General features: G+C 34.6%; 1 protein-coding gene across 3 annotated transcripts; it reads left to right on the forward strand.

Moving 5' to 3' along the window:
• Window positions 1–493: 493 nt before the first annotated feature.
• Window positions 494–3,582, forward strand: LOC107262491 (disease resistance RPP13-like protein 4). 3 transcript variants are annotated; one of them, XM_048378827.1, is made up of 4 exons: window positions 494–721; window positions 840–912; window positions 1,814–1,889; window positions 1,965–3,582. In XM_048378827.1, the coding sequence occupies exon 4, from the start codon at window positions 2,383–2,385 to the stop codon at window positions 3,313–3,315; it is 933 nt and encodes a 310-aa protein (XP_048234784.1). In that variant the 5' UTR covers window positions 494–721; window positions 840–912; window positions 1,814–1,889; window positions 1,965–2,382; the 3' UTR covers window positions 3,316–3,582. The 3 variants fall into 3 exon arrangements, with proteins under 3 accessions (XP_048234784.1, XP_048234785.1, XP_048234786.1); XM_048378828.1 differs by having other exon boundaries at window positions 1,979–3,582; XM_048378829.1 differs by having other exon boundaries at window positions 2,046–3,582.
• The last annotated feature ends 18,936 nt before the right edge of the window (window positions 3,583–22,518 follow it).

Below are 22,518 nucleotides of genomic sequence, written 5' to 3' on the forward strand. Positions count from 1 at the left end.
AGTTGATTTCTTGGAGAGGGAAGAATTGAAAGTCAGGATCTGGAGCTTCTAATGTTCTAGCACTATACTTTGATATATACACGCACACAATGTACATTTATTTAGAATTTATGCAGATTGCTATATTTTTTATTGTGAGAAGAAGAAAATACAAATACCCACAAGATTAGGATATTCTCATAATGCGTTAGTGGATATCCAAACAAAATAAGTCATACAGAAAGTATGGATAGGAATGCAAACAGTAAGTTGTAAGTAGAACATGGAAGATCTAATTATACATGTAAGGGTGGTCATATATAAATTTCAGGAACGCAATGATAAATGATTTTAATGGTAGGACCCCAATGCAATTTGCCTTTGACCTCTGCAACCAAATCGAAGTAAATTGAGAACCAAAAGCAAATCCACTTTCTTTTGCAGTGGACTTTCATTATTCATCTTCAATTCCACTTCAGAAAGGAAGACCAAACAAAACACAAAGTTCATACGCATGGCAATCACAATTGTCAACCTGGTGCAAGTCTTTATAATGATTTTTATAGTGGATATCAGATAATGTATTAAAAGCAAGAAATCAAATGCATAAGCAGAATATTTCTCAAGTGCATGAAATCACCGGATAAAACATCTTGAACCCACCAGATAAAATATCCCAAATTCCTAGCATATATTAATTGCAGCTCTCCCTTTGCCTCTTCAAACCTTAATTTCCTTTCAGGTGAAGTTCAGCTGTTCTCTTTGATTCTCCTTTTCTTTTTTCTTGTTTGATGTATGCATAATGCTTTTCTGCCAGGCTGTTCATTAACCCACAAACTGATGATCTGTCTGCTTTTCAGGATCGTAAGTACACAGGCTTGGAATCACCAACAAGAGCTGAAAGAGAAAATTGAGTATGCCATTCTTCAAAACGTAAGTTCTTGATTTTTATATTAGCGGCAACCTATCTGGTTTTTTGTAAGCAGCAGCTTGGTTTTTATATAACTTACATAATGCATAGATTCAGAGACACGTAAATATGTAAATTATCATCAAGAAATTGTTCAAAATACATGTAGATATAGGGTAACCTAAAAAAGCTGATCGTGGATTTAATTAAAAAAAATGATCAAGATTAGATTCTTAGTATTATTAAATATATTCTAAAAAGTTTTATTATGGGTTATTTTATAAATGAAAAGATACATTCCTATTTTCTTTGGGAGAAGAAAATTTACATTCATATTAAGAAAAAGGGAGTCATTATATTATTTATGAAATTTTTTTGGTCTACCAGTTTTTCGTCCAAACCAATAATTAAATAGAAAGCTTACATATAGTAACTACAATTTTGTTTATGACTAATTAATTCTATGTACGAAAAACTATTTAATTCCTGCTTATTCCAATATTTTATTTCATATCTGTTATGTACCTTGAACCAAATATGGACTTCAGAAATAAATCAGATTCAAGGAGGAAAGACAAGAAGTCTTATTTCCTAATCCATCAATTGCTTTGTCCTATAAAGATTGAATTTTTTTTCATATATAATCTTCCTTTAAATAAAATAAAGCCTAAAGTGGGATAAATTTAAACTGGAACATAATTTATGTAAAGATTAGAAGGAAATTGTACACTCAATATGATCAATGACTAGACAGCAGGAAACTGGTGTAGGTATGTCAAAGACACTGGACTAACATGGATATGAAAAACTGTCGGGGGTTGAGAAATTTAATTTAAACATGAAAATTAGAAAGTAGCAAATATGATGCATCAAGCAGGAAACTGGACGTAGAATATTAAATAATTTGTCTGCTGCAATTTACAGGTAGTGAATTCTGTGATCGCAGAAGCTATGATTGAGGTCATTGTAGAGTAATTGATTGATGCCCTCAAGAAACAAGGTCAGTATGTGCTTGAATTTCAAAGTGAATTTAGTGAAATGGAGGCACACCTTGACCTGATGAAATCCTTTCTAGTTGATGCTTACAAGGTCAAAAGAAAGGAGGAAACTGTAAAGACAACATTAAGCATGCTCAGAGAACTGGTTTATGATGCAGAGAACATACTGACAGATTGCCTACTCAGAACAGAATAATGGAAACAAGGATTTCACTTGAAGAACTTCTACCGGATTGAACTGATTTTCCAGTATCGAACAGGGAAAAAGTTGAAAAATATCAATGAGAGAATTGAAAAGAAGCAGAAGATACTAAAATCATATTTCAAGACAATTGGACAACGGAGCATACATGATGATTGTGGTAGCATAGGGATGAGGTGGACTTCACCGGTTTATGATGAATCTACTATAGTTGGTTTGACAGAAGACACGAAAAATATATTGGTTGGATTCTTCCTGAAAGCAGGATATTGCACCAAGTGGGGATTGTGGGGATGGGAGGTTTGGGGAAAACAACCATCACACAGAAGATATTTAACAACAAACAAGTTGTTGATCGCTTTGAGAAGAGAATTTGGGTCTCAATATCTCAAACTTTTAACGAGGAAGAGATCATGAAGACCATGTTGAAACAATTAGGAGAGGATGTAAATGGATTAGACATGGCTCAAATGCTGCCGAAGATTAAACAAGCACTTGAAAATAGAAATTATCTGATAGTGATGGATGATGTATGGAGCGCTGAAGGCTGGTGGGACAATATATGTGCTGGGCTACCAAAGAGGGAGGGGAAAAGCAGTGGCATAATAATCACAACAAGGATAGAAAATCTTGCAACTGAAATGGGGGTTGAGAAGGCAAGAATTCATCAGCCAAGGATTCTGAATGAAGAAGAAAGTTGGGCACTCTTTAGTAGAATTGCATTTGCATTAGATGCAGAAGCACAACAACATTCTGATTTAGAAGAAGTGGGGAAAGACAGTGAGAAAATGTGGAGGCTTACTGAAATCAAAAAACTCAACGTACAGAAGTTTGGAGAAGGATATCTAACAATTTCCAGGATGTGCTGGCCACAAGAGAGTGAAAATTCTATCATGGCTTCTTTACAACTTAGTTACGATGAGCTTCCTATCCGCCTTAAGCAATGTTTATTGTGCTTTTCCATGTACCCGGAGGACTCTGAGATATGGGCAGAGCAGTTAGCTCGTTGGTGGGTTGGCGAGGGTTTTATTGAGGGAAAAGGAACAAGAACTGCCATGGAAATGGCCTTTGATTATATATCCGAACTCATCAGCAGATGCCTAGTTGAAGCTGTACAACAAAGAGGTTACGATGGAAGAGTGTACAGTTGCAAGATGCATGATCTGGTGAGGGATTTGACAATCAAAATAGCCAAAGAGCAGATGTTTTGCAGTTTTGATGAATAAGGCAGGCAACGACTCTTAGCAGAATCTCGGTGTTTGGGTTTTATAAATGAAACAGAAGTAAAACCAATAAGCAAAAAATCAAAGCTCCGGGCATTGCTGGTGATGACAAACTCCCCAATTCAATTTAGTAGCAAATTTGAATTGTTTGCAATTAAGCCACTCAGGGTGTTGGATTTCTCACAAGGTAGACTGGAAAATGTTAGCATCGCTGGCCTATTAAATTGGATCAGTTCCCTTGAACGCCTAGCATATCTAAATTTAAGGGGGATATGTTCCCTAAAAGAATTGCCATATTCAATTGGAAAGCTCCGAAACCTCCAAATTTTGTTTTTTCAGGATGCAATAACCTACAAAAACTGCCAGTGTCAATTATAGCCTTGCAGAAGCTGACTGTCTTGGATATAGGGTATTGTCCTATTCAACAAATTCCTCAAGGAATCGGAAGGCTCTCTAATCTTCAAGAGCTGTCCGGATTTAAGGTAGCAGGTGCTGCTAACAAGAATGCCTGTAGGTTGAGGGAGCTCCAAAGCTTATTGCAACTCAGACTACTAAGAATAGATATATGTGAAGAAAGTGAAATTGCAGAAGAGGAATTACCAGTCCTACTACATCTCAAACAACTAAAGGTTTTGTCTATTAACACTGAAGGATGTGAGAAAGATGAGATTTTTCAGAAGCTGGATAGGCTTCCCCTCCTCCACATCTTGAAGAATTGTATCTCAGGTATTACCACGGCATGCTTGCACCACAATGGGTGAATCCCACATCACTCTGTCATTTGCAGTATCTTTGCATTGAAAATGGAGACTTGAAATCCATGAACCCAAGCTTTGAGGGCAGAAATGGCAATACTTGGAAGGTTCAGGGCCTATGTTTGAAATTCTTAGCAAGGTTGAACATTGAGTGGGAGATGGTGCAACGGGCGATGCCACAAATAAAGTATGTGGAAGTTAGTCACTGTTACATGCTAAATTCATTCCCTTGCAACATTGACAAGCTAGGGATATGGAGAAAATGAGAAAAGAGTCATCAAGCGAGGCAATTAAATAAGGAACAGATACACAGATTTTCCTTTCTTCAAAAATAACAGAGAGATTATTGCATGTCTAATAAATTTAAGTTGTGAATTAGTTTTTCTTTTTTCCTGAGTGGATAACATCTTACCTGAGAGTTTTTCCTATACAAGTATGATATTCATTCACTTAATGCAGCTTTTAATTTTTTCGATGATAGATTGACATTGAATTATTTTATCAAGTTTATAGTATGAATCTTGTGACAAGCATGAAACACTGTGTTTTATCCAAACGAAAAAACTACACCATAGACTTGCAAAAAATTCAATATGTACCCTATAAAGAAGTGTTTCCATCACACACCTGAAACTCATAACAGCTCAATGGATGCATCAAACTCTAGAGTCTAGGCATTATCAAACTACGAGAGAGAGAGAAATAATACCTTCATTCAATCAAAATTAATAAATACTATAGAATATAGATAATAGAGGATGTCTTCTGGGTATGTATACCTTAACCTAAGGCTGATTCCAATCTCCTTTATTCAGCCCTTTCTATCTCTTGCTCTTATTTTAAAATCTTTTCATTGCTTTAGTGGAAAAGTTGGTTAACTACAAAGAATAATCTCCCTATTTATATATCCTATAAATTTCCAAGATGCAAGAGAATTAGGTTGCATGACAATTAACAAGAAAAACATTCCAAAGCTATTTTTCACACTAAAGTGCCAAACATCTGGCAACACCCAAGAACTCTCTGGCAATCTTGTGATGTTAGTAGTTATATATTTTAAATAATTATATAGCTAAAACATGTCATTCTTCATGGAACTAATAGTTTTAATTCATATTCAACTTGGACTACCAATTACTGTAAGATATTTTATTTATGAAAAAGCAACTGAGTAAATACAATTTAAGGTAATGCATAAATAAATACATAAATACTTAAAAAAAAAAAAACTATCATTGAACTATAAAACAATAAATAAGACATTATAAGAATTTAAGATAAAATAAGAAATGAAGGGAATGCTAATTTTACCTCCCAAGTACAGTAACAAGATTACTAAGAGAAGGGTCAATCATTTGCTCTCTAATAGGAGAAGGGTCTTTAGGCAACTCCATAACAATAAGCCAATGATACATAGTCACAACTAGACCTGTTCATGGGCCGGGCCTGGGAGGGCTCGGGCCGGGCCTGACCGGACTTGACTTTATTTTGAATAAGCCCGAGCCCGTCCAAGTCCGGAAATTTTTTAATATCTCTTAGCCCAAGCCCGGGCCCTAATTTTTTTAAAAAGCCCGGCCCGGCCCGACCAATTGTTAAACCTATAAATATGGGTCGGGCTGTGCGGGTTCGGGTGGGGCTTGAGTTTAGTTTTATTTAAATATATTATTAATAACAATAAAATTATAAATAAAAATAATAGGTAACTAAGTGATAAGTAGCACTTAATTATAAGTTAAAGGTCACAAGTTCAAATGCTAGGTATAACATTTTTTTTTTCTAATTAAACTAAATATCGGTCCGGGCCGGGCCAGGCTTGGGTTTTTATGGAAATTCCAAGCCTGGCTCCAAAAATTCGGGCTTTTTATGGGTTCGGGCCGGGCCAGGCTTGTACACAAAAATTATTGTCCAAGCCCGGTCCGAAGAGTGCGGGCCTGGGCGGGTACCCAGGCCCATGAACAGGTCTAGTCACAACCAGTAACATTATAGTCTCTCTCTGCTTATTAGTATTGCTTCTTTTTGAAGAATAATCGCCACAGCAGCTGGAAATATGGAAAGAGCGAGAGTAGGGTGGCTAGTAAGTTAACTTGGATAAAAGAATAAGGAACTGAAGAGTTGGTGAAATAGAGAATTTAAGAGAACACAAGAATAGCTTTTTCGTACTAAAAAAATTAGAGACCATTTTTAGCTATCACAGTAAAATGGTCGCTGTTTGGCTACCACATACCGACCATTTTGTTTCCATTTAGAGACTAAATACATTTTTTAAAAATTTTGACCATATTGCGACAAAATAGCGACCACGATAATAGTAACCACCGGATGTGGTCTCTAAGTAGTCTTTAACCTCCCATAAAAAAATAACAAAAAAAATAGTAACCATTTTAAAGACTACTAACTCAGATATCACGATATTTCCGCTAATTTAGCGCCATTTAATAGCGAGAGTTTTTAGCTATTACGTAAGGACTACTTGTGTGGTTTTTGAGTTAGAGACCAATTATGTAGTCTCTATTTTAATTATTAGAATAAAATTTAAGTAAAGTTGAAATTAATAATAAAATAGTTAATAATATAGTAAAATAATGAAATAGTAAATAATATAAACAGTAAATAAAATAGTAAAACTACTTATGAATATATTATTTATTAATTAAAATAATATAGTATTTATGTTTTATTTATGTTTTTGTTTTTACTTTGTTAACATAATTTTTATTTATTAATTAAATTTTTATTCATATGTTATTTCATTTTTGTAATTTTCAAATTTCATATTTATTTAAATTAATATATTAATATATTAATATATAAATAATATATAATTATATAGATCTACAGAAAAAAGGTTCTAAATTCATTTTAAAATAAATCAAAATAACTTTCTAAACAAACTTGGATAAAGCCGCCAGATTTACTACCCTTAATTCAGACGGGACTTACTACTGTGCATAAATGAACAAGTTTGTTTAACAGAGATATAATGCAGAATGAAGTTAGAACCTTTTTTCTGTAGATCTTTTTTTTCAAACTCTTCTACATTTGAGTCTTCAAAGTCTAAAGGATTAGTAAATAGTGAGGAAATCACTATTGAAGATTTTTCAAAGCATATTGATGATTGAGAAATACCCAAGATTCAAAAGAAGCAAATCTATGAGTTTTCAAAGTTTCCTATCTTCAAAACTGATTTTACTATCAAAACTGAAGAAAGAGATATCCAAATTTCAAAGCCTTTTGGAGAAATCTATCTTCTGAATCCAAAAACCCTTCAGAAACATAAAGAAAAAGACTATAAATACATCCATATAGGCCTTGTCCAGGTAGGAATAAAACCCCTTACTAGAGAAAGTTTAGATACTTCCATCTTAGCAGTCCTTAGAGATGCTAGGTTTATAAATTTCTATGATTTTTTATTAGGTACTATTGAGTCAAGCCTTAATAAATGGCCAATTTCTTTCAATTGTTTTCCAAATATTACAATTTCTATGACAAAAATATTTTAAAGAGCATTGTTCTCCAAATAAAAACACATAATTACAAAATGCTTGAAGGATCTATTCCGATAGCATTGATTTTCAAAATACATTACAAAGCCATGATTTCTACTTTTGGTTCGAAACACAAACTCCACTTACCAAAAGGAGAAACCTTATTCCTCCAAACAGATCTTTCTAAATCCAATGCAACTATTCCAAAAACTATTCAATAGAAAGATATTACTCTTTGAGAAGAATGGATCATTGAAGGAGCAACCCAACCTGAATCACCAAAGCAGACAGAACCAAATACCAATCTCAGAAACATAACCCAGTTTCCAGATGGGAAAGTCAAGCTTACATTCAACAGGAAATCAACTTCTTCTAGATTTTCTGATGATGATTCTTCAATCTCGACCATAGATATTAGAAGGGTATCAAATATACCTTCTGTTATTTATGCCCCTTACAAAGAATCAACTCCATCACAAACACAACCAAGATTTTCAACATCTGATATACCAAGCTCAAACACCATATTATAAAATGTTGATTACCAAAGTAATATCCCTAGACCTGTTTACAATGAACCAAAGAAGGATGATGATATAGAGACCGTCTCTACCCCCTCTTTACCATCACCATCTGCAATAATCCAAAATCTAAAAGCAGAAATCAACATGATTTTAAAAGATTTTCAAATCAATAAAAAGCTTTTACATAAAGATTTCTATTCAAAGAAAAACCATTCCAAAAAATTTTGGTTTTTTAAACATTTTCTACAAGAAAAAGACAGTATCCAAGAAGGATACTACCAATTTTGCATACAAAACATAATCCAAATCAAATTTTTTGATTGGTTTCAAATTTATTACAAAGAAAATAGTATCTTTTATCATTTCAAAGAAAAACTCATTAGTCCTGTTACTGTAAGGAACAAGGCTCCAGAGTGGAAGGTCGGAGAAAACCAAACCATCCAATTTGAACATTCTCCCTTTAGGAAAATAACCATTTCTTATGGAGAGAACAAAATCGAAGCCGCATCTTACAAATTAGTAGGAGAAGAGCTTGAGAAAAATGTCAAAAATATTGTTCAGCAAAATAATTTCTCAAACACCTATCTTAACACAATAGGAAAACAGTTTATTAGGATAGAAAGCCAAATTCAAAAACCTCCTACAGTCTTGACCTCTTCGATCCCCAACACTGGTCATCCTAGAGAGATAAGTCAAACATAAAAGCTCAACAAACCTAATTTTCAAACCCTACCAGATCTCAAAGCCTAGTCAAGACCAATTTCATAAGCAAACTGAGTTTGCTAGGGCAGTCAGAGAACAACTTAGCAAATTAGCCACTTCTGAGTCTTCCAAAAATCTAATACCCGATACTCCTCAAAGCAGTAGAAATATCAGTGCTATAGATCAAGCCCAAAGCAATGAATCCAATGATTCAGAGCTTGAAAGTGTCACTGAAAAACTTTTCAACATCAACAGATTGGGATGGCAAGCTCCTAGATTGACCTGGCATACTTCTAGGAATACTGCCCCAGATTTAAGTATAGAAAATAGAAATAATATCCTCACCCAATCTAGGTTCAATGCTTCCTCCGTCTATGAATGGAATATAGATGGAATGTCGGAGTATAACATTCTTGGTCTTTTACAACAGATGACCATGGCAGCTAATGCCTACAAAACCCAAAGCAGTACCTTCGATAGAGCTATAGCTGAGCTCCTTATAGCTGGTTTTTCTGGCCAACTTAAAGGATAGTGGGATTACCATCTCACCCAAACATAGCAGCTCCAAATCCTAGGTGCCATCCAAACCACCATAGAAGGGACCCCCCGTCTTAGATGAGCTAGGAAATCCTATTGAGGATGCTGTGTCAACCTTAATTTTGACGATTTCCCTCCATTTCATAAAAGACCCATCTCTTCTAAAAAATAAGAATGCTGAGCTCCTCAGCAATCTAACCTGCAAAAAACTTAGCAATTTCCAAACTTATAAAGATACTTTCCTGACCAGAGTCATGCTTAGGGAAGATTCAAACCAACCTTTCTGGAAAGAAAAATTCTTAGCTGGTTTACCTAAGATACTAGGTAAAAGGGTTAGGAATATCATCAGAGAAGCTTATAATGGCCAGATCCCTTATGATCTATACACCTATGTTGAATTAGTTAGCCTTACTCAGAAGGAAGGATTAAAAATTTGCCATGACCTTAAACTTCAAAGACAGCTCAAATGGGAAATGAAGAAGACTAGACAGGAGCTAGGTAGCTTTTGTAACCAGTTTGAGTATAATTCTATAGAACCTTCCCCTACCTGCAAAGGAAAATGCAAAGAAGACTTTTCTAAACCTTTTAAGAAAAAATATTTTTTTAAAAATAGAAAAGTGCCAAAAAACAGAGAAAATTTCTACAAAAGACCATATTCTTCAAAATTTCCAAACAAAATTCCAAAAAAGATTTTAGTAAAATTACTTGCTACAATTGTGGAAAAAAGGGGCACACTTCAAAGTATTGCAAGTTTGCTAAAAAACTTCATGAGCTCCAAATAGAAGAAGAAATTTTGAGCAAAATTTCAGCTCTTCTAGTTGATTCCTCTGAATCAGAATTTTCAAATGATGAGGAAGAGTTTTAAATTGATGAAATTAAAACCTCATCCGAATATTCTAAATCGAAATTAGATGATATTCCAAAAAATATTAATATGCTCACTAGGTAACAAGAAGCTCTTCTTGAAGCCGTCAAGCATATTAATGACCCTCAAATTCAAAAACAAGTTTTGAAAGAAATTCTAAAAACTGAAATTCTCGTCCCTTCTTCTAGTAAGAACACTTATGATCTTACTATGATCTTGAAAAAAGGGAAAAAGCTAAAGAACCCTCTCCCTACTATCCAAGAACTCCAAAAAGAAATTAAAACCATTAAAACAGAACTCAAAGAATTAAAAGAAAAACAACAAAATGATTCTGTTTTGCTCCAAAGCTTGATTCTTAAACAAAATAGTGATTCTGATTCTGGAGAAGAAAATAATTTTCAAAATTTTGAGGTTTCTGAAAACGTCCCAGAAAACTTTATTAATGTTTTAAAAGAAATAACCTCAAGAAAATATCTGATTCAGATAAAACTCATTTTCCCTAATGATTTCCAAATAGAAACTATAGCTTTGTTTGATACAGGAGCAAACCTCAACTGTATCAATTATGAGCTGGTTCCTAAAAGATATCATCAAGAAATAAAAGAAAGACTCACCTCTGCTGATAGTTCAAAGATCAGAATTGCGGGAAAAACTGAAGCTGCAATTCTAAACAACAATATTGCTTTAAAAAATATTTTTATTCTTACAAAGGATTTACAACAAACTGTTATTTTAGGAACCCCTTTTATCAATTTAATTACTCCTTTCAAAGTAACTACTGCTGGTATCATTTTTAAAGTTAAAGATTCAAAGATTGTTTTTCCCTTTTTAGAAAAACCCAAGAAAAGAAATCTCAATCTTATAAAAGCTCACTCAATTTATAATTTTGAGATAAATGCTTTAATTAAAGGAAAACAAACACAACTTTTTCATCTAAAATAAAATATGAGTTTAAAAAGAATCCAAAGCCAATTGCAAAATGATTTTGTCCAAAGAAAAATTTCTGATTTGTAAAAAAAATCGAAAAAGAAGTTTGTTATGACCTTCCTAATGCTTTCTGGAAAAGAAAATAGCATATGGTGGATTTACCATATGAAAAAGATTTTAGTGAAAAATAAATTCCTACCAAAACTAGGTCTATCCAAATGAATGAAACTCTTGAAAGACATTGTAAAATAGAAATAAAAGATTTAGAACAAAAGGGTTTAATTACCAAATCCAAATCTCCCTGGTCGTGTGCAGCCTTCTATGTCAACAAAAATAGTGAAATAGAAAGAGGAACACCTAGATTGGTAGTTAACTACAAACCTTTGAATAAAGCTCTAAAGTGGATTAGATACCCTAATCCAAACAAAAAAAATCTTCTTCAAAAGCTACATTCTGCTTTTATTTTTTTAAAGTTTGATATGAAACCAGGATTTTGGCAAATCCAAATTCATCCTAAAGATCGGTACAAAACTGCATTTACAGTTCCATTTGGCCAGTATGAATGGAATGTGATGCCTTTTGGATTAAAAAATGCTCCTTCTGAATTCTAAAAAATTATGAATGACATTTTTAATCCTTATTCAAAGTTCTATATTGTATACATCGATGATGTATTAATCTTTTCAAATTCTCTAGAGCAACATTTCAAACATTTAGAGACAATTTTCTATGTTGTTAAGAAAAATGGTTTGGTTGTTTCAAAGTCCAAGGTATCTTTATTCCAAACGAAAATTAGATTTTTTGGACACTACATCTCTCGGGGAACCATCACTCCAATTGAAAGATCTCTAGCTTTTACTTCAAAATTTCTAGATAAAATTTTGGAAAAATTTCAATTGCAAAGGTTAATTGGCAGTTTAAATTATGTCATGGATTTTTATCCAAATTTAAACTTTTTAGCTAAACTCCTCCATGATAGATTAAAGAAAAATCCCCCTGCATGAACTGATGAGCATACAAAGATTGTCCAAAGCATTAAAAAATAAGTTTCTAAAATTCCATGTTTACATCTAGCTGATTCATTTGCATTCAAAATTGTTGAAACTGATGCATCAAATTTAGGTTATGGTGGAATTCTCAAACAAATTCACAACAAAAAAGAATGCATTGTCCAGTTTATTTCTGCACACTGGAATGATACTCAAAAGAATTATTCAACTATCAAAAAAGAAATTCTTTCAATAGTATTATGCATTTCAAAATTTCAAAGTGACATTTTAAATCAAAAGTTTCTTTTGAGGATGATTGTAAATCCGCAAAAGAAGTATTGCAAAAAAATGTTCAAAATATAGCTTCAAAACAGATTTTTGCCAGGTGGCAAGCCATTCTTTTCGTTTTTGATTTTGAAATCGAATACATAAGAGGAGATTCGAATTCAATACCAGACTTTCTAACCAGAGAGTTCCTTCAAAAATAAGAGTGACAATGCCGAGAAAAATAAGAGCAAAAGATAAGGAAGAAAAGCCAACAGTAAATATAAAAGCTGTTCAAAGCCCAAAAAAGGAGATTTTACCCTCCTCTTCAAAGCCTATCAGAACCTGGACTGAGATTATCCAGGAAGAAATAGATAAAAGCAAAGAAGACTCGGCCCAAAAGCAATTCCAAATTCAGGAGTGGCTTGCACAGCAAACTCCCGAGTTTTAAAAATGGTCGAAGAATATTCAAAAAAAGTACCTATGGCTGAAGTCTAGCCAGAAATTTCTACAAAGTCATCATCCTCTTCAAACAAAGGTAAAGGTATACTCTCTATCCCTGTTTCAAAACCTGAGATAGTAATTTTTCCTCAAAACCTATCTCAAAACTCTCAAAGTATTTCAAAGTCTAACTCACAAGAAATAGTTTATCTCAAACAAAACTTTTCAAAACCAATGAATACGCAAAAAAGCAAAACTTTCAAAGCATTTTAACTATTGAGAAAGGATTTTGTACAGAAAGTTCCTCAAAATTAGTTTCAAAAGTTTTTCCTCCAGGATGGTACTTTAAACCCTAGAATAAAATAAAACCCCAATCTTATTACCAGTCTATTCTAGAGGTAACTGGTTCTGCAAAATTCAAACACTTCAAAAAGCATAAAGACCACAAAGACCCAGCATATTCCACATGCACCATCCAAAGAATCCTTCACCCTTCAGATTGGGGAATGGATTTACACTCGTCAAGATCTTTTCCAACCTCCCTCCAAAGCATCTACCCTTCAAGCCTAAATACAACTTTTAACTATTGGGATTACCAACAAGCTTGGTTTAATACCTTTCTTTTACAAAATGAAGGACAGAGCCATTCTTGGCTTTTCTACTTCGACACAAGCACAATCAAAACTTCCAAAATCCCATATTGGTTTAAACAATGGTGGAATTATTATGACAACATTCCAGAAACCATAATACCAGTATCTCTCCCTTTATTTAATCTATTCAAAGCTCACTACAAACCCAACAAAATAGAAAGACATTTTCCTCCCTTACTTTTATTTTGTTCAAAGTTCTTCCTCCCATGGGTATGTGTGTGGTATTTCCATTTCAACCAAGCAGCAGATGGAGAAATCATCCTTGTCCGAAGGCTCAAAGTTAAATGGTGGGATAAATTCAACCACCAAGAAAAACTATGTCCAAAGATGGTACAAAGTTCTCTTACAAAAAATAGCTTCTTGCTAGCTCCGAAAGAACAAACTACCTTCCTGGCACAGAAGTCTTTCATTATTCTAAAGCTAGCGGCGGCTCAAACAAAAGAAGATTTCTTACAATTGATCAAACAGTTGTCAGAGACCGCCTCTTCAAAAGGAATATCTAAAGCTTCATCTTCCTCTTCCAGCACCAGTTCAACATCAATTGATCTAGATGGTGACTCGAATGGAGATGACTGTTTTGGGATATTTAGGTCCATCAAATGATATCGTTGTAAAGCCCTTGGATTGAAAACCAGAAATGGCAGCCCAAGATAATTTTGTAAAGGGCCAAATACCCAATAATAATAATAATAAAATCTTTTCAAAAGAGAAAAAAGACAAAAGACTCTGCACCATTACATTTTTAAAAGAAAATGATGAAGATTCCTTAATAATGAAGCATGGCAGACAATTCCTGCTTCTCTTCAGTAAAGACGTGGAGCCCCTCACTCCATTATCGAAAGCATCCAAAAGACGTGGAGCCCCTCGCTCCATTATCGAAAGCATCCAAAGCAAGAATTATTGAGACTCAAGGCGGAAGACCTCTATAAATAAAAACTCTTGTATTCTTCAAGTCCTACCATAAAAAAATTAGTGAGAAGAGAGTGATAGTGAGAAACTTCCTTCCTCTTGTATTCTACAAACTCTTGTAAGTTATATTTCTTTGTTTAAAGCTTTCATTTTAAAGCTTACATTTCAAAGTTTGTAAATTTGTTTATCAATAAGAATTTATTCTTTTCATTCTACATTGTTCTTTATAGTCTTTAACAAGTGTATGCTCTGTGCTTGCCTCGTCTGAGGATCTTGCACATCAGAAACTTGTTAGTCTCTCCTTGGTATCAGAGCCAAGGAATTATATATAAATAATATATAATTATATATTAAATTAATTGTATAATGGGGTGTTATTATAAATAGTGATCACATGCCTTGTATATTACTGGATACCGACCAGTTTAGCAAACACAAAGCTTGTGGTCGCTATATTCATAATAATTGTATAAAACGACAAAGCTATTGTCGTATAACTTAAGTTTAGAGACCTTTTCAGTGACCAAATGTTTGTGGTTGCTAATTAGTATCTCTACAGTTTATTAGTCTGCAGATTTAAGGTTAGAAAATCTTATGCTGCAATTGTTTTTACAATTAATTAAAGCTTTGGTATTTTATATTTTTATGAGAATCTAAGGCACATTGTATTTGGAAAACAAGAATGCATGATTCTCTCTCTTTTTATTTTATATTTTATCTATTAAAGATCTAGATAGTGCTACTATAATTGACTTCTTTTACGGGATGCATTATTAAAGTTTTTTCTAGTAACAAATTTACAAACACATGCCTTGATCTCACTACTGGAACCATTATGTCAGCTAAAAGTTTGGGGAAATTTTGATAGAAGGTACATGTTTACTAATTAGCTATTTCTCATGAGTTTTGTTTGCCAAATGCCTTACACTTTATGGAATAGTAAAAGTCAACATGTTACTGAAACTCAGGAGGCATATAGACAATTGGTAGTTAACAATGGTTATTATTAGACATAACAATCACCTTGAGTCCACAACATGGAGTGATAAGGATGAGCATTGGAGTGATAAGGAAGTAAATCAAGCTGTGGCTATACTTCCAAAAAATAGAAGAATCGTGAAGAGTAATTTAAGGGGTCTTATTGAAATCCAATCACTGCATAATGAGAAATCCTTGGAGCAAAGTTTCTATTTTTCATCTTTAGAATATTATCTTTCCAATATTTTTATAGGTTGAAAATGTCTATATATTGAGGAATATAAAAACTCTCTTCTCACGTTGAAACTTGAGAAGCTTTCCAACAAATATTGTTCAGCTTATATTTTTCTTGATGGTATCAGAGCTTCTTGTGAGACAAGAGAGTTCTAACCTTCATCAATGGCTTCTACAATTTCCTTAAATGTTGCCAACTTCATTACCCTCAAACTCACACCAGACAACTATCCCCTCTAGCGTGAGCAGATGCTTGTATTATCTGAAAGTCAAGACATGGTCAGACTTCTCACAGGTGAGAAAATGAAACCTGCCATGTACACCAATATCACAGTAGAAAATATATTAACAAACAACGAAGAAGAAAAATAAATCTCAGAATTTTTTCTCAAATGGAAAAAAGAAGATCATCTCCTACGTGGATGGATCATCAGGACACTTACAGAAGAAACTTTGGGTCTGGTCATTGGCCTTGACTCATCTCAATCAGTTTGGAATGCTTTGAAAGAAGCATATGCCCCAGACTCACAAGAAAGGGAATTTACTTTACGACAACAACTTACATACCTCAAAAAGTATATGTTTAGCATAACATTTGAGAAAATTCAAAAGTATATGTAATAGTCTAGCAGCCATAGGCAATTCTATACCTGAAAAAACAAAAGTTTATTCCTTACTGGCAAACCTTGGCCCTAAATATGAATCCTTCACAACAACAATGCTTAAACCTCCAATGCCATCTTACTCAGAAGTTATCTCACTCTTATAAGGCTTTGAACAACGAAATTCATGGATTGAAGCATCAAATACTCCATCATATGTGTTCTATGGAGAACGTAATCAGCGTCAGCAGCAACAAAATTATAATAATCAAAATCATCAAAATAATCAATTCACATCAAAAGGAAGAGGATTTCAGGCTACAAATAACAGTTCTCAATATTCAAATTTTACAGGTAATAACTTAAAATCACAATAATCATCTCAAAGGAGCAACAATCGTGTCTATCGACCACCACCACTTGGTAAAAAACAAATGAACATTAGAGAAAGAGAGATGTACAAAAATGAGTACTATCAGCTCTGTGGAAAGCAAGGACACATCGCCAAAATCTGTTGGAGTCTACCAAAACAATCAGGCAATGATGAACTTCCTCAAGCACTTGCAGCTCTCACCATGGACACCTCTAGGCTGATACTGAATGGGATCAGGCAATGATGAACTTCCTCAAGCACTTGCAGCTCTCACCATGGACACCTCTATTGCTGATACTGAATGGACCACTAATACTGCTGCTTCAAATCACATGACTACAAATTCAAGTATGCTTTCTAATCTCAAAAAATATGTTGGTTGTGATTCTGTATTTATTGGTGATGGTTCTCCTCTGAAGATAGATGCAATTGGTGATACCTTAGTATCTGACGGTAAAAGTGAATTAATGTTATGTGATGTTCTATTAGTTCCATAATTAACAAGGAACCTACTCTCCATTAGTCAATTAACAACACAATACCCTTTGAACTGTGAATTTACTAATGAGCTATTTTGTGTTAAGGAACGAGCAATAGGGCGGATCTTACTAGTAGGTCAGCATAAAGGAGATCTTTATGTTTTATCTAACATGAAGGAAGCAAATTTCTCAACTAGACAAAATTTAGGAACAGAGGAGCTATGGCACCAACGTCTTGGACATCCATAAAGTTCTGTTGTCAAGATCTTGCACACAAAGAATTTAATTAATATTAAACCAAATAAAAAAGTTGATACTATTTGTGAAAGTTATCAACTGGGAAAACTTAGCAAGTTACCTTTTAATTCATCTAGCTCTGCTAGTAGTAAAGCTTTTGAGAAAATTCATTGTGACATTTGGGGACCAGCTCCCATTTTATCTCTTGGAAAATTTCGATTCTATGCATGCTTTGTTGATGATTATTCTCATTATATGTGGGTAATTCCTCTTTGTGCTAAATCTGAATTTTTTGATGTGTATTTGGCATTTGAAAATTATGTGCAGCGATAATTTGACATGAAAATAAAAAAATTTCATATTGATGGTGGTGGAGAGTTTGTGAATAAAAGACTCAAATCTCATTTTCAGCAACAAGGAATCATTCATCACCTTTAATGCCCTTATACTCCTGAACATACAAGAATTGTTGAACGTCGATATCGCACTATTAGAGAACTTGGCATAACTATGATTTTTCATAGTGGTGTGCCTAAGTTTTTATGGGTTAAAGCTTTTACTACAATAGCCTTTTTAATCAATTGGTTGCCTTCCTCTTCACTAGCATTTGATACACCTTATTTTCGGTTATATGGTTCTCATCCTGCATATTCTATTTTACGTGTGTTTGGATCTAGATTGATATGGACATGGCCAAGCTTAAAGATGGACTTGATGGAGAGGACAACAGGAAAATCAAAGATAAAGCTAAGGATCCATTGAGCATGCTACAAGGCCCAATTACAAGGTCAAGGTCCAAGAAGCTACAAGAAGCCTTAATTGGCTATATGCAAGATTGGGCTAGTCAAGGAAGCCCAATTGGTCATGCTAGGATAGGCCCAAGTAAAGACATATCTGAATGGGCTTTATTTAATGTTTTGCAAGTCCAAATACATGAAGACTAATGTGGGCTAATATTTGGGCTGAAATCTTTTCTTTAAGTTCAGAACAATGTTATTGCCTATTTTTCTTATGTGGCAGCTAGGGTTAATAGTTTTACTAGGGTTTATTATGTTAGGTGGCTATAAAAATGCCCCTTAAGTTGTGTTTTGGAAATTCGAATTTTGATAAAAAAATATAGTAGTTGTTTCCTTTGCATATTTGCTTGAATTCTTGAATTCTTGTTGAATGCATAAACCACTTATCAAGGAATTGATCTATCCTTGTGGCGTGTTAAGGGTTAGGGTTTAAAGAACTTAGTTTTCTTTAGGTTCTGATCTTGATCAACCATACCTTGCAATCTGATTTAAGCGGTTCTTGGGTTTTGAAACTCAATTTGTTCTTGGGTTTCTAAGATAGTAATTCACGGGTTCATAATCATTAGGGTTCGTGGTTCTAATCCTTGGAGGTTCTTAACATTTGGTATCAGAGCTTTGGCTCTTAAATCAGGTTATTTATCCCTTTTCTTTAAATTATTGTTTGTTTTCCTTGAGTTCTTGATATTGTTCTTGAAGTATTCTTGGTATTCTTGAGATCTACATTGTTTAGTTCTTGATTCTTGTAGTTTTTGATTCTGATTCAAAAAAAAAATGAAACAAGAAAAGAAAAATATCAGATCCGAATTAGCAAAAAAAAAAAGAAGGAATAGGTCTGATTGGTTTTATTGTCTTTGTTAGTGGAAAAAAATGTATTTGGTGTTGAAATCATTGTTCTTGGGGTGATTACATAGATATTAGGGTTGTTAAAAGGTTTAGGGAGATTTTCACAATCCTACATAAATAAGGATTTGGTGGCTGTTTGGGAAGATTCAAAGGGACATTAAATTCCAATTACCTGAGCCCTATACATACCATCTTATTTGAATTGATTCAGCTCTAAATTCGTTTTTGTCCTTCATTTATTCTTCTCTTTGTGTGTCTTTTGAGTTTGGGCAGATTTGACACATTTAAAGCATAAAGAGGTAACCTTCTTTCTTGATCAACCTTCTTTGTGATTTTTGCTTCCTAAATCTGTTCCTTCTTTTCCTATTTCAAGCTGAACTGCATCTTTCTTGTTTCTTACATCTAGATTATTTCTTCATATGTCATTTGCATCCGTTTGAAGTTTTCACTTGTTTGCAGTCCTAATTTTATTGAAAGTGTGACTAATTGTTTAATTTTCTTAACTTTTGCGTTTTTGCCTCAACTAAGCTTTTTAGATCATAATTCTTGGTGCATTACAAGCATAGTGAAATAACTTGATGTGTGGTTATTGATTCACATAAGAATCCTTGAAAATAAGCTGAGTGGTGTGAGTTTTCAGCCTTGTGTGATCATTCTTGATTGTGCGAAACACGAGTGACCATCCCCATTAATTGAGAGTAAACACGTGAGGGAGTGTTGGTGAGGTCCTTAATTTCCTTCGATTTTTTTTTTCTTTATTGCATACTAACTCTTATTGCAGCATGTCAAGTGGTTCTAGTGGAGGTAATAATGTGCCAACTACTGGCATACCCACAGCACGAATGCATGAAAATGAGAGGGTGCAACGAAGCATAAGAAATATGAATGAGCAAATGGAGAGGTTGCAACTTGACATGGCAGCCCAACGAAGGGAAATGACAACCAATCAACAAGCCATTATGGACCAAATTAATGCACTTGCCCGAGGTCTAGGAAATAGGCTTAATGAAGGGGAGAATGTGCAAGGTGATCATGGGCAGCCAATTGGGGTGAATGAGGATGATTTTGATGAGGGTTTTGAGGAGTATGATAATGCAGCCTATGGTGGGGTTGGTAGAGGCATGGGTAGAGGAGCTAGGAGATACCAAAATCTTAGTAGAGTTAGAGGACGCTTTGGTGGTGAGTTTGGTGGTTATGGGAACTATGATGATGTTGATAGGAACTTAGGTAGTATCAAACTTAGTATTCCTACCTTCTTGGGAAAAACTGATCCGGAGGCATATTTGGAGTGGGAAAAGCGAGTTGACCTTATCTTTGATTGCCATAACTTTTCAGAGGAGAAAAAGGTGAAATTGGTGGTTACCCAATTTAGTGACTATGCTATAGTTTGGTGGGATCAGTTGGTGGTTAGTAGGAGGAGGAACATGGAAGAGCCTATTGGTAGTTGGATTGCACTCAAAACTATCATGAGAAGGCGTTTTGTACCCAGACATTACCATAGGGAGTTACATCAAAGACTCCAATCTTTGAGGCAAGGTACAAGGAGTGTAGAGGATTTTTATAAGGAGATGGAAATGCTCATGACTAGGGCTGATTTGGATGAGGATAGAGAAGCTACCATGGCACGATTCATTGGTGGGCTTAATAAGGAGATTGCTGATAGGGTAGAGTTGCAACATTATATGGAGTTTGAGGAGTTAGTTCACCTTGCAATTAAGGTGGAAAAGCAACTAAAACCTAGAGGGACAACAAGGTTTGAATATAAGGGCACTTCGAGTGGGAGGCCACATTGGTCTAATTCTTGGAAAGGAGGTAAGAAAGGTGATGATAAGGTTATTCCCAATGACAACAAAGGGAAAAGCATTTCAGGCAACAAAGACACATCTAAACCAGAAATTAACAAAGAAAAGAATAGAGACATCAAGTGTTTCAAATGCTTGGGGCGTGGCCATATTGCTTCACAATGTCCAAACAAGCGGGCAATGGTGGCTAGAGACCATGGGGAGATTGAAACAGCAAGTGAAGAGAGTGATAATGATGATGAGATACCACAATTGGAAGACGACAGCGATGATTGCATTGAGGGTCCTATGGGAGGTGAGCTCTTGGTGGCTAGGCGCACACTAAGTGTTCAAATGAAGGAAGATGATACCTTGGAGCAGCAAAGAGACAATATTTTCCACACAAGATTCCATGTACAAGGTAAGACTTGTCTTGTTATTATTGATGGTGGTAGTTGTACAAATGTTGCTAGCACTTTAATGGTTGAAAAATTGGGTTTAAATCTAATTCCACATCCTAGACCTTATAAATTATTATGGTTAAATAATTGTGGTGAGATCAAAGTGAATAAGCAAGTTGTTGTACCTTTCACAATTGGTAGATATTCAGATGAGGCGCTATGTGATGTAGTGCCAATGCATGCTGGCCATATCTTGTTAGGTAGGCCATGGGAATTTGATACGAGGGCCTTCCATGATAGCTTTCTAAATAGGTACTCATTTGTGAAGGATGGGAGAAAAGTTACTTTGACACCTCTTTCTCCTAAGGAAGTGTATGATGACCAATGTAAGTTGGAAAGAGAGAGGCGTGAGGCTGAAAATAACAAAAAGGAACATGAAAACCCAAAGGGTGAGATTCAGCCTAAAGAGAAAACAAAGGCAAATGGTAGTTTTTTGGCTAGGGAAAGTGAAGTTAGGCATGCATTTTATTCAAGTCGGATGTTATTTGTTGTTACTTATAAAGATGTATATTTGAACACTACTGAACTTGATCTTTCCTTGCCGAGTGTGTTTGCTAATCTTTTGCAGGAATTTGCTGATGTCTTTCCCGAGAAAATGCCAAGTGGATTACCTCCTCAAAGAGGGATAGAACATCAAATAGACTTCATACCCGGGGCTTCCATACCAAATATACCAGCCTATAGAAGTAATCCAGAGGAGACAAAGGAGCTTCAAAGGCAAGTGGAAGAACTGATGTCAAAGGGGTATGTGCGTGAGAGCTTAAGTCCTTGTGCGGTTCCAGTGATTTTGGTTCCAAAGAAGGATGGCACATGGAGAATGTGTGTGGACTGTGGTGCAATCAATAAAATAACGGTGATGAACTTGATTCGAGGACGAATCATCCTAAAGAAGGAGGGAATGATATGGACATGGCCAAGCTTAAAGATGGACTTGATGGAGAGGACAACAGGAAAATCAAAGATAAAGCTAAGGATCCATTGAGCATGCTACAAGGCCCAATTACAAGGTCAAGGTCCAAGAAGCTACAAGAAGCCTTAATTGGCTATATGCAAGATTGGGCTAGTCAAGGAAGCCCAATTGGTCATGCTAGGATAGGCCCAAGTAAAGACATATCTGAATGGGCTTTATTTAATGTTTTGCAAGTCCAAATACATGAAGACTAATGTGGGCTAATATTTGGGCTGAAATCTCTTCTTTAAGTTCAGAACAATGTTATTGCCTATTTTTCTTATGTAGGCTAGGGTTAATAGTTTTACTAGGGTTTATTATGTTAGGTGGCTATAAAAATGCCCCTTAAGTTGTGTTTTGGAAATTCGAATTTTGATAAAAAAATATAGTAGTTGTTTCCTTTGCATATTTGCTTGAATTC

Source organism: Ricinus communis, chromosome 9 (assembly GCF_019578655.1).
Source record: "Ricinus communis isolate WT05 ecotype wild-type chromosome 9, ASM1957865v1, whole genome shotgun sequence".
Taxonomy (NCBI): domain Eukaryota; kingdom Viridiplantae; phylum Streptophyta; class Magnoliopsida; order Malpighiales; family Euphorbiaceae; genus Ricinus; species Ricinus communis.

Bases quoted from the DNA above. Each gene is read 5' to 3' on its own strand.
- LOC107262491 (XM_048378827.1), top strand. From the start codon at position 2,383: ATGGGAGGTTTGGGGAAAACAACCATCACACAGAAGATATTTAACAAC.